The 12,323-nt window shown below is 45.4% G+C and overlaps 1 protein-coding gene across 2 annotated transcripts in view; it reads left to right on the forward strand.

The window, feature by feature from the left end:
• Positions 1–10,630, forward strand: part of slc6a8 (solute carrier family 6 member 8) — a 22,219-nt gene extending 11,589 nt beyond the window's left edge. The window contains exons 5-13 of one of the 2 annotated variants that reach the window (XM_016665986.1): positions 2,894–3,028; positions 3,512–3,615; positions 3,775–3,899; positions 4,533–4,645; positions 5,419–5,556; positions 5,649–5,751; positions 6,361–6,461; positions 6,530–6,772; positions 7,559–10,630. In XM_016665986.1, the coding sequence (XP_016521472.1) occupies positions 2,894–3,028; positions 3,512–3,615; positions 3,775–3,899; positions 4,533–4,645; positions 5,419–5,556; positions 5,649–5,751; positions 6,361–6,461; positions 6,530–6,772; positions 7,559–7,693 (1,197 nt within the window). In that variant the 3' untranslated portion in view covers positions 7,694–10,630. The remainder of the gene's footprint in view (positions 1–2,893; positions 3,029–3,511; positions 3,616–3,774; positions 3,900–4,532; positions 4,646–5,418; positions 5,557–5,648; positions 5,752–6,360; positions 6,462–6,529; positions 6,773–7,558) is intronic. The other variant, XM_007541938.2, reaches the window with a different exon arrangement.
• Positions 10,631–12,323: the final 1,693 nt, after the last annotated feature.

Below are 12,323 nucleotides of genomic sequence, written 5' to 3' on the forward strand. Positions count from 1 at the left end.
TGGGGTTCCCTGCAGGTGTTTATGATGTGATAAACATAAAACATTGAAATATTGAATGTGCTTCAGTTGAAAGACGTCGGCCAGCAGAGACCTGCTCCCTTTATCATCTTTAGTTTTTATTTTTATGAATATTCATTTGCAGGAAGTTTCCAGATTTTCTCTCCTGCTGGATTTTTGTCCAACATGTAAAACAGAAACATGTGAGTCTGAGTCAGGGGGGAAATGCCGCACCGCCCCTTTAAATACTCAGCTGACACCTCTGATTCACCCTGGATGAATCAGTCACATGACCGGTTCAGAGTTGCTATGACGACCTTGGGGGGAGGCATTGAGGCCCTGTGAGGTGGCGGGACGCGATTCGCCGGCTGAGAGGAAGGCAGCTTGTCTGCAGTGGGACGTGATTGAGAGGCCGCAAGTTGAGCTGTACTGCTGCGATGCTGCATCTGCAGCCATCAGATGCTGGGAAAATACCAAACACAGAAACATCCAGATGCTGAGGGAGACGAGCGCTGCCGGGTTCAGAACCGGCACCTGAAGAACTTCCAGAAAGTTCTGGTCCAGAAGCAGAAAGTGTTAGAAAGCAGAAGGTCAGATGGTGGATCCAGGCTCCACCTTCACCGCTTGGCTCTCCAGAAACATCGAGATCCGCTCTGAGAGATCCTACAGCAAACCTCAGCAACAGTTTTTTAAAACCATGATCTGGACATTAGTGCAGGATCACATGAGCCAGAGCATTAGCAACCTTCTGGCTTCATTCTGGATGGGCAGTTGATTGGTTTCCATCCAAATCCCACATCATGATGCTGTCTCCTCCATGTTTGTGAAGTAGTCTCTCGTTCTTAAAGTTACTCTTCTAAATAAACGGATGTTGCATCCAAACATCTCAATGTTCAACTCGTCTGACATCAAACTTTTCTCCAGGAACGTTCTTGGACGTTTCTGCTACTTTGACATCAAAGGTGTTTTGCTAAATCTTGTTTCAAGGAGTTTATTAAATATTATTTTAATCAGCAAAAGATGAGGGTCTTTAGCTGGAGACCATGAAGCCCGATGGAGGGTTATTGGTTTCTTTATTGCCTTCTCCAACCCTTAGGTTCTGGTTTTCAGAGGAATTTGTCACTTTTTATCGTCTGTCTTCATCTGACGATGTTTTGTCAGATCCACTTTACACACGGCGCTCACACGACTCTCAGTCCCAACACAAACAGCCGCTGGTGTTGTTCATCAGCAGGAGGCTGAAAGAAGAGCCCAGCAGAGGGACAGAGAGAATCTTGCAATCCCACTTCTCACTCCTCTAATGTCTAACCCCTAACCCTTTACAAATTTTCCTCAAAATGCAAACATATTAACCAAAAAATAAACTAAATAAATAAATCAACCAAGTGAAAAGTAAAATTAAATCAGTGAAACAAGGGAGTGTATCACAGCAGGACTCAGTCCCTGGTGGGTCGGAGCAGCTCTATGGACTTGATGGTAAAACCAGTAAGAAAGACGACACTACTGGTCTGGATGGGTCAGAACCATCTTGGTTAGAGCGGCTTGCAGACTGGTGAAGGATACTGATGTTGAAGAGGAGCCAGCATCGACTCTCCATGGATGGCATCAAACTTTATGCCAAGAATGAGCGAGACCTCGACTATCTGGTCCGACGAGCAACACCACCAAAATGCCCCTCAGTCTGGGTCAGTGTGGCACAGGGCAGAAGATTGCTCCTCTCTATTCAAACCATTCACCACCATGTGTTTGGGCATGAGGAAACTTCAACAACTCAAAAGATATTTGACATTATCCTCAGCTTAATATGTAAATTTTAACCAACTTAGACAAATCTGAACTTGTAGAGCGTAGTGCTACGCCAACCATCTCCCCAACCAACCATGGATGGATGGGTGGTTGGTTCATGAGTCAGTTCAGACTCATCAACGTTGCTTCATATTTCAGGAAAACGATATGCTCTGGAAAAACAAATCAGTGACTGAGCAACAAGTGATGACTCAGTTCAATGTGTCCTCTACCCACGCTTCCGATGTCGGACAGAAGTCAGGGGGGACAAAGTTGATTCTGTCTCTGCTGAACCATTTCAGTTTGTTACTGTGGAAAATCACTGAAGGACCAGATTGATTCTTTAGTTTGTGATGGTCGGTCGGTCGGTCGGTCGGTGGGTCGGATGGATGGATGGATGGATGGATGGATGGATGGATGGATGGATGGATGGATGGATGGATGGATGGATGGTTGGTTGGTTGGATGTTTGTTCTGAATCCTAAAGTTGAATCCTTCCTAATAATAACACTGTAAAATGTTGTATGAACGTCTTTAACAAAAACATTTTTATGAATTGTTTTTATAGTAACGTTTGTAACGTCTGATGCAATATTTCTGGAAAGTTCTCAGGCATTTTACATGATCGGTTAAGCAGCAGAACTGGTCCAAACATTCTATTTTAGTCTCTTAAATGGTTGCTGGAGACTTCTTCCCAGCCAGCATGCCTAGGTGGGCCCCATGTGGGGAAAAGGAGGGCAGACTATATGGGTCCCATATGGGTTTGTCCGCGGGTTCCATGATGGCCCCACATGGGTTTGCCCATGTAGGGCCAGAGCCCACATGGGCCCTGCATGGGCCCTATATGGTGGTGGCCCACATGGGTTTTGTCCAATTAGGGCCCATGCAGGGCCCATGTGGGCTGTGGCCCTACATGGGCAAACCCATGTGGGGCCATCGTGGAACCCGCGGACAAACCCATATGGGACCCATATAGTCTGCCCTCCTTGTCCCCACATGGGTCCCACCTAGGCATGCTGGCTGGGTTGTTTCTAGTTTCCTGCAGGATCAAACCCTAACTCCGGTTCTGCCGGTTCTGCCGGTTCTGCCGGTTCTGCTGGTTCTGTTTCAGATCGTTTACTTCACAGCAACCTTTCCCTACGTGGTTCTCATCATCCTGCTGGTGCGAGGCGTCACGCTTCCTGGAGCTTACAACGGCATCATGTACTACATCAAACCGGACTGGTCCAAACTGGGGGAGGCTCAGGTTGGTCCAGCCTGTGGGCGGCTTTGCCCTGAGCACTGCCTGTGAGGAACAACACATCTGCTTTCCGTTAACCTAAACTCATATTTTTCCTCTTAAGTCGTTAGAGAAAAGTTTTGGATTTTGGAAAAGCAGATTTTCATGGAAATGAAAGCCACTCTTGTGCTACCAACTTATGGGACTGTTGGTTATGAAATTTCCTGATGAACAGTTCTTCCTGTTAAAGGGGAGTTCTTCCTATCCACTGTCACTACATGCATGCTTGGTTGAGGGATTGTTGTAAAGTTAATGACACAACACGAGCGCCCCCTGCTGGTCCAGGGAACGAATGACTCGATGCTCTGCTGGGTTTCCTCAGAAATGTTTCAATACTCAGGAACGAAGGAGTGGTTGGACTCAAATTATTTTTTGTGCCTTGACATGACTGTGGTTGTGAATTGGATTATGAAATAAAAGACCTCTCACCTGTGACCTTTGACCCCACAGGTGTGGATAGACGCCGGCACGCAGATCTTCTTCTCCTACGCCATCGGACTGGGAGCGCTGACCGCTCTAGGAAGCTACAACCGCTTCAACAACGACTGCTACAAGTAACCAGAACCGCAGGACTGGACCTTAGAACCAGACAGAACCAGACAGAACCGGACAGAACCTTAATGCAGTACTGGGGTCCGGGTCAGCTGGTGTTGATGGAACCGGACCGCAGCGTTGCTCAGAGGTTCTTATTTTCTTCTTCTGCTGCTCTGCAGGGACGCCTTCGTCCTGGCGCTCATCAACAGCGGCACCAGCTTCTTTTCTGGCTTCGTGGTTTTTTCCATCCTGGGCTTCATGGCGGCTGAGCAGGGAGTCGACGTCTCCCAGGTGGCTGAATCAGGTAAAACCTGCCCAGACTCCGCTCAGCCTCAATGCGGCCGAGTTTAGTGCCAACATTTACTCTGCAGCTCAACCAGCGGTGGCTACTTCCTGGTGGTAGTAACAACCTTTTCAGCAGGTCGATGTTCCTCTTAGGCCTCTAATGAGCATCATTTGATCCAGGTGTGCTAAACCAGAGAGAGAACTAAAACATGCAGGATTCTGGCCCTCCAGGACCCACTTTGGGGACCACTGCGTTAGATGGTTTGACGTGTTTTTTGACAGAGTTTACTGTAATCCAACGTGAGGCCGTTAGCTAACGTCAGAACCCTAAGAAGCTGAAGTTAGCTTCAGATTGATCCCATTCCACCAAATATTTTGATGTTTAGCATCTTTAATTAGCTCTAATTTAAAAACTTCGATGCTCAACATGGACTAAATTATCCTACATTGAAAGCAGAATATTTGAAACCTAGAGTGTGAAATTTTTTGTTGATATGTCAATGTTCAATAAAGAACCATATTAGTGCATTCACAAAGGAAATAAAGACTTCACAAATCACAAGCTTTAATGAGTTCAGCATAGCTTTAAAGGTTTTAAATATTGTGCTTTACTCTACGGCGTGTCGATGAGTCCGTCCTGTCGGTGTTTCAGGTCCAGGTCTGGCCTTCATTGCGTATCCAAAGGCGGTCAGTCTGATGCCGGTGGCTCCGCTCTGGGCGGCGCTCTTCTTCTTCATGTTGCTGCTGCTTGGACTCGACAGTCAGGTGACCAAGAACACCTACAAACTCATCTCTCAAGTTTGATTAATTCTGCAGCGCTTAGTCATTTCACCATGACGTAAATTAAGTTTTAATTCAGTTTTATTCCATCAATTTGTCAGGAAGTGAAGATAAAACGACCTCTGGTTAAATCTGCCACATGTACTTGATGCAGATTAGGGTTAGAATAGGGTCAGATTAGGGTCAGATTAGGGTTAGGGTTTGTATTGTCCATTTTTACTGACTGAGGGTCTGGACTGGACGCCCCCACCTCATAACTACAGAAAATAAAACAATAAACAATAATAAACTGATAATATGGTTCGTCACCTGCTGACCATAATTATCCCAAATAATAATTTAATTTGGGATAATTATTAATTGTGAAACGAGGCTAACTGTTTTAATCAGTTAGTCTGTTCTTTTCAGGATGTGTTTTCAGATTGACTAATTTTTTACAATTTATTTAAGATAAACTTTACTTTGTATTTAACACACAGAAATATCCCCAAATGTGTAAAAACCTGATAATAAAAAAATTTAAATTTAAAGATTTTCAAACATTTTTGATTAATTATTTCTGTCTCCAGTCCTAAAACTGCAGAAAAAAATATTTTATAATTTTACCTTTTGAATTAAAGAACGAATCCGTGGTGGCCAGGAATCATTTCTCAGCCTTCCTGTTCTGATGCGGTTGGATCATTGTGATGAAGGCGATGCCTGGTGATGCCTTCAGGGAGGCTCAGACCTTCCAGCTCTAATGTTTTGTGTTCCTGCAGTTTGTCGGGGTGGAGGGATTCGTCACGGGGATTCTAGACCTGTTTCCTGGGAAATATTACCACCGCTACAAACGTGAGATCGCCGTGGCGATCTGCTGTTTACTGTGCTTCATCATTGACCTCTCCATGGTGACGCAGGTCAGCACAGAAACTTTCACCTGCTCAGTTTTAGCTGCAGGAGTCCAAACGCTGGGGAAGGAGACTGTTAATATTTGGATATGTTTCTGCAGGGAGGAATGTACGTCTTCCAGTTGTTTGACTATTACTCAGCCAGTGGCATGACGCTGCTGTGGCAGTCGTTCTGGGAATGTATTGTAGTTGCCTGGGTCTACGGTATGTAACACACACACACACACACACACACACACACACACACACACACTATGGTGTTACATTGCAGGGTGCAGCTGAGTGATCCTTAAATAGGACATGAGATCAGATTTTAACTCCAAGTAAAGGTCAAAGTTCAGAGCCTTCAGTTTAAATTTGGAGATTTTGGGACTTTTTGTCTTTCTGTCAAAAAAAACATCTTGTAATTTTTCTTTTTTTCTTTAAATTAACATTTGATAAATCAAACTGCTACTGAATGCGTTATTCTCATTTTTAAATGAAACACCTGCATGTGACCTGAAGCAGTGGGTGGGGTCAGAGGTCAGGTGGGGCTCCAGTGGTCCTGGCTGACTACAGACGTTTTGCATTTTGGAGTTGATGGACCGCCGTCCTGACAGAACCACAGACTTCTGGAGCTGAGCTCCTTAAGGAACCAAAAACATTCCTGCTGAGGAGGTTCTGACCGCAGAAATGTAGCTCAGCCGGACATTATAGTGAGAGCAGTTGTAATACTCTGTGATGGCAGCTAGGAGGCGCCTGTTGCTAGCCCAGGCTGAGACAGGTGTGTGAACCAGGTGTGTGGTTGTGTCCCAGCTGATGGTGTCTCTGCAGGTGCGGACCGGTTCATGGATGACGTGGCCCGTATGATCGGCTACCGGCCGTTCCCCTGGATGAAGTGGTGCTGGTCGTTCATCACGCCGTGCGTCTGCATGGTGAGACCCACAGCTTCCTGTCCGTCACCAAATACAGCCCCAGTAACACGACTCCTCTGCCACATTAGGGCATCTTCCTGTTCCACCTGGTTAACTACAAGCCGCTGACCTACAACACGGTGTACGTGTACCCGTGGTGGGGCGAGGTGATCGGCTGGTGCCTGGCTCTGTCCTCCATGCTCTGCATCCCCGTCAGCCTCCTCTACAAGTTCTTCAGAGCCAAAGGAACCATCAAAGAGGTCAGTCAGGATGGAGAAGAACCAAGAAAACACGAGAACTCTTCAGTTACAGAAGATAGCATCTCAAACTTGGTGGTTTATTAAATGCACATGAGACAAATATGTTCATTTGTTACAGCAAGACCTGTAACCCATCATTTTCAGTAACAGCAGGGGGCAATAGTGTGCAAGTAAGGTCAGCAAGAAGAAGAGTATTTAAGTAAACTGTGTAAATACTGATACAGCTGGGATTGTAAACTTCACGCCTCGTTAATTACCGTCGCATCAACGGAGAAAATATAATATATATTTCTTTGTATTCAAGATGGGAAGGGAGACGGAATGGGGCGGAATGGGATGGAATAGGAAGGGACGGAATGGGGTGGAATGGGGTGGAATGGGACGGAATGGGATGGAATAGGAAGGGACGGAATGGGACGGAATGGGGTGGAATGGGACGGAATGGGGCGGAATGGGACGGAATGGGGCGGAATGGGACGGAATGGGGCGGAATGGGGTGGAATGGGGTGGAATGGGATGGAATGGGGCGGAATGGGACGGAATGGGGCGGAATGGGGTGGAATGGGACGGAATGGGATGGAATGGGGCGGAATGGGACGGGTTTCGCTGTCCGGTTCCAGCTGACTACTGGCTCCGGTTCCTAGTGAATGTCGTCAATGTTTCTCCATTGTTTCAGTTGATCTTCTCACTAATCGGTGTCAAAGTGCAGATCCTCCTGACCTCTGACCTTCAGAGATCAGCAGGAAGGTCTGCCGTTCTGGAACGGATGGGTTGGGTTCATTGTCCCCGGTGAATGCTGACTGGCTGAGAAGCCAGAGGTGCAGCCATGTTGGTGATCATGACTTCTCTGTGTTGCAGCGCTGGGCCCACCTGACCAGTCCCGTGTGGGGCCCACACCACCTGGAGTACATGGCCCCTGACATCGGGCCCCTGAGCTCGCTGACACCCGGTTCTGATGACAACAAGGTCATCATCTTTGAGAGCGTCATGTAGACCGGACCTGCCCACCCCTCCCAAGACAAGATGGCCGACCTCCACCCTCACCTCCCACCGCTTTCTGCGCAGGGCATCATGAATGAGCTGGACTCTGATTGGTCCCCACAGCAACCAAAGCTTTTTCCAGGTTCCCTTGGGACTTCTGGTTCTGTTGGGTTCTGGTGCTCCTGATTTAGGATGAAAGGCGGATCGTGACGATCCGAAACAACTCGTCTTCCAGTGAAGGCCACAGGGTCAGTTTAGTCTTGGGTCGGATAGACGGTCACCACAAACCTGAACCAGACAAACAGCCATGATGGACTCACTGTCAGCCAGAACTTTCAGCCGACAGAGTTTGGATCGTTGCTGTTTGTCAGGACAGACAGAGTTCTAGACAGAAGCACCGACTGGTTCCCTTCAGGTTCTGTGATCAGATTTCCAGCCATCTGTTCTCATCCGAGTGCCAAAAGGTTCTGATGTCAGAACTGGGCTGCTGCCAGCGACCCGGTTCCTCTGCCTCGTCAACGCTGCGGTCCAGTTGGTTCTGCCCATCTTCGTTGGGTTTCATCCCGCTTCCTCTCTTTCTCCTCTTGTTAGCAGAAGATTAAAATGCTTTACTGGTTCTGTCCATAAACCCATCAGAATTGGTAACCGGGTCAGAAGGAGAGTCGTTTTGATCCGAATGTCGTCCGGAAACCTGAAGAGAGCCGGCGGACTGACGGCGTTACCGAGCGTTGCCTTATGTTGTTGTCTCACCTTTAGAGTTCAAACGGTTGACCTGTGACCTCTTGTTTGCTGTCGGTGGGCGTGTCTAAGACTCTGTCTCCTAGCAAACAGTTAGCATCCCGCCGCTGCCGGGAAATGAGCATCCAAATGTGGGAAAACCAGATCCGTTTGCACGTTGTTGTGAAATAATGAAAAAAATCAGTTTTTGTTTTTGTAAAATAAACAGAAGTTTATTTTTTGGAGGCTTTTATTTTGATGAAGAAATCTCTATATTGAATCTTTGAGCTATATCTGATGCAGTACTCACTATGATGATGATTTTTGGCTGATTGTTCACGTTCGGTCGGCGAACACGATCCACCGCTTCAGTCCTACCTCACTTCTCTTTCAGACTTTCAAAATAAAACACATGAGGGTTTGTTTTTTTTTAGCCGATGTTTGCGGTCTGTGGGAGTCGGAAGAATCAGAACCCGCTGCTGGTTCTGATTCTTCAGCGGGTCGTAAATCCCAAACAGGAAACAGGAAACCCATATGGTGCTGCGGCGGCTGACGTGAACAAGCAGCAAAGGCCGGTGCTTTTATTGTGGCAGGTTTGCTGCGATGCAGTGATTTATGAAAGGGAAACCTGTCCTTTATTTTAACGTTCAAAGTGCTAAAGCGTTTCCATAGTTTTAGCTTCAGGTGACCTTCTGTGTTTTTCCCTCAGACGTCCCGCGGCTCACATCACTTCATCTGCTTGACGTCGGCTCCGTTTTCAGTTTGACCATGAAATGAATCTTCAGTCCTGCTGTTCTGCTAACCTGAAACCTGAATGTTACCAGAAAAAAGTCCGAAACATTCAGCATCAAACTGAGCAGATTTCAGCGACAGGTTGATTTAGGCTAAAAACTTTATCAAACAATTATAAAAGCTGATCAACTACAACAAGGAGATGTTTGGTTCCCAATCATGCAAACTTTCTCATTATTTAAATCTGAGATCAGTTTGATCAATTCAGTTTCATACTCTGTCTTTTTCAGGTCAACATGTTCTTCCAAGCAAAATCACAAGGAAAATAATAAAAAGGTGCATTTTTATGGCCAGTCACGGTCATCTTGGAGTTTCCTGATGGAGCAAACAAAAATCTGATTAGTAATGTAGGATCAAAATTTGAATTTGAACTTTCTTTGCTATCATATAAAAGAGCAAATCATCTGCATAGAAATGTAGAAAACTGAGCTTAGAACGGACAATTTAATGTTGCTTCAACCTGCAGAGAATACCCAGATATATATCATCCAGATTAAACCTGGAGAAATTAACTGAAAAAATAACTATATGTAAAGATGCATCAGCTACTTTTAAGCACTGAAGAAAAATGAACAATGCTCAAGTTATTAGTTTCAGTTGGATGTATTAAAATATCTGAGATATTGGCTCAATGTACATGACATTAAAACCCAGATGAGAAGATCCTTCTTTGCATTAATTGGACTAATCTGCAGCTGTGCTTTTAACTCATCATTTTGTGAAAAACGTTGTACGTTTAAAGCTGAATATGTTTAATTTCTTCAGTCTGTGTGGGTCTGGATTGGAGCCTGGAGGAAAAACTTCTTAAATCTGCAGCCATGTTTAAATGTTATTTTTCATCTGCCAAAAACCTGCTGACCGAATCTGAACCGAGACCCGGAGCCGCAATCACATTTTCACTCCACAAATTTAACCAGATTCTTCTAAATTTGTTTTTTATGGATCTGTGTCAAAACTTAAACGCCCGGTCTGAAGAACCGGTCGGTCCCAAACCAAGGAACCGGATCCAGTCGGAGCTGAAACTCTGATCCAGGACAGGGATGTGGGAAAAAGCAGCCAGAGCTGAACAGAAAACAGATTTATTATCTGGTGTCAAAGATTAATTTCAGATGACCCGAATGAGACAAAAAGAAATTTGGTCCAAAATCAAAGGGAGCCAAATGGGTTCAGTCCGGTCGGTCCGGTCCGGTTTCATCTCAGATTCTGTCAGTAAACTTCAGTTTGCCAAGTTGTTGAGGGGAGCGTCGGCTTTCCAGAAACTTCCCTGCTGTTCTCTGAGCAGATAAAATTTGTATTTTGATTTTCTGTCAGAAAGAAATGTTTAAAATGGGACTGAAAAAAACTAGCGAAGGTTGGAAACATAATAGAAAGAGAGGATGTTTGATTTCTTTAACACAACGCGAAAAAGCCCAAAAGTGCGGCAGAATAATCAAAGCTGGCCTCACACAGCAGGGGGCGCTCTCCTCCTGATGCTAAACAATCATGTTTGGGCTCGAAACACAAAGTAGGAAAACTTACATTTTGTTGCATTAAAATTAGATGATGAAAATAATTCATTTTAAAAGTCTGACAAAGAGAAGAAGCTGGACGATTTGCTGCCACCAAGTGGTCAGAATTAGTCACGGCAGCACATTGTGACAAAATGTTTTTTGCTGCTTTAAAGCATGAAAACGTTATTAATTATAATGAAAGGAGAGAAACAAGCCCTCTCTCTAACTTCAAAAATCTACTATAATGGATTGGAGTTGAAAACCCGACTTAAAGAAATTCTGCAATTTTTCTGATGGACACAGAACCAGAACAATGCGGTCCAACAAGCTTCTGCTGTGAACAGAAGAAACTTCAGGAAACAGATAACATGTCGTCACTGTTAGGTCTTCATGTTTCACCAAACCAATATTCATCCGAAGCAAAGATCGGAGCTTTGGAGCTGAAAATGTTTGACTCCTGCCCGTTTCCAGCCCAAACGGAGCTTCCTGTTGTGTCGCCGTGACGATCCGTCCTTCGTCTGCAGACCCGGTAGTTCGACTTTTAGCTGTGAATGTAGTGAAACTTGGGCTCTTTGTTAACGAGTCACCAGCCAAACATTAAGGTAGAAGACATTAACTCTGAGCCCTGATGATGCCATCTGTGTTGTACCAAGTGTCAAAACCGAAGCAATAAATCTAACGTGAAGACAAACCGCTGCAGCGTCTTTGTGGTTGTTGGGCTGGGAAGAGTCTTTAGGCTGTGGGGTTTATCTGATGGTTGAATTATTTCACTTTAGACTAGATGACGTCAGATCAATAATCTATGAAGGATCGATCTCCTGTCTGAGCTGCTGCTGCGCCTGCAGAAACGCACCAAAAGGAACCAATCAGAGCCAGGAGGTGGGGCTTAACTCTGCCAACCGCTTCATTTACTTGCTGCTAATGGCAGAGAAACAATTTACTGTTATAAAAACTTTATCTGCTGTCAATGGTGGTTATGCTAACTAGCCTAGCATTCATGCCAAGCTGTGCAGTGGTGAGTAGGGTTAGGGTGTAACCCCAGTGTAGCATGAGGATGATTGACAGCGCTAAGACCCGCCTCCTGGCTCATTGTGTCTCATTGTGTCACTATGGTGGCAACTTAAGGAATATGAAAAAAACATAATTTATAATCATTACATACTGCAGCTTTAGAGCGCTTGGATCATTTTGAATAAATAGGAAGCAGGAAATAGAAAAGAGTTTCCTTCAATGACTGAAGGCCATTCAGAAGAAATTATAGATGGAAGACACCATCAACACATTATGATAAATAATAAATCAACCCCAAAAACTTTCCTAAACTAAAAACCTCCCAAAGTACCGGAGCCAGAAGACTCAGTGGCTCCGAGTCAACAAGTCTGCAGGGTTTCAACAGTTCAGCAAAATCTGCATCCACTCCATGAATTTGAGAAGAACCGGGTGGTGTAGAACCAGGTGGTGTAGAACCAGGTGGTGTGGAACCAGGTAGAACCGGGTGGTGTAGAACCAGGTGGTGTAGAACCAGGTGGTGTAGAACAAGGTGTTGTGGAACCAGGTAGAACCGGGTGGTGTAGAACCAGGTGGTGTAGAACCGGGTGGTGTAGAACCAGGTAGAACCGGGTGGTGTAGAACCAGGTGGTGTA

Source organism: Poecilia formosa, unplaced genomic scaffold (assembly GCF_000485575.1).
Source record: "Poecilia formosa unplaced genomic scaffold, Poecilia_formosa-5.1.2 Scaffold643, whole genome shotgun sequence".
Taxonomy (NCBI): Eukaryota; Metazoa; Chordata; class Actinopteri; order Cyprinodontiformes; family Poeciliidae; genus Poecilia; species Poecilia formosa.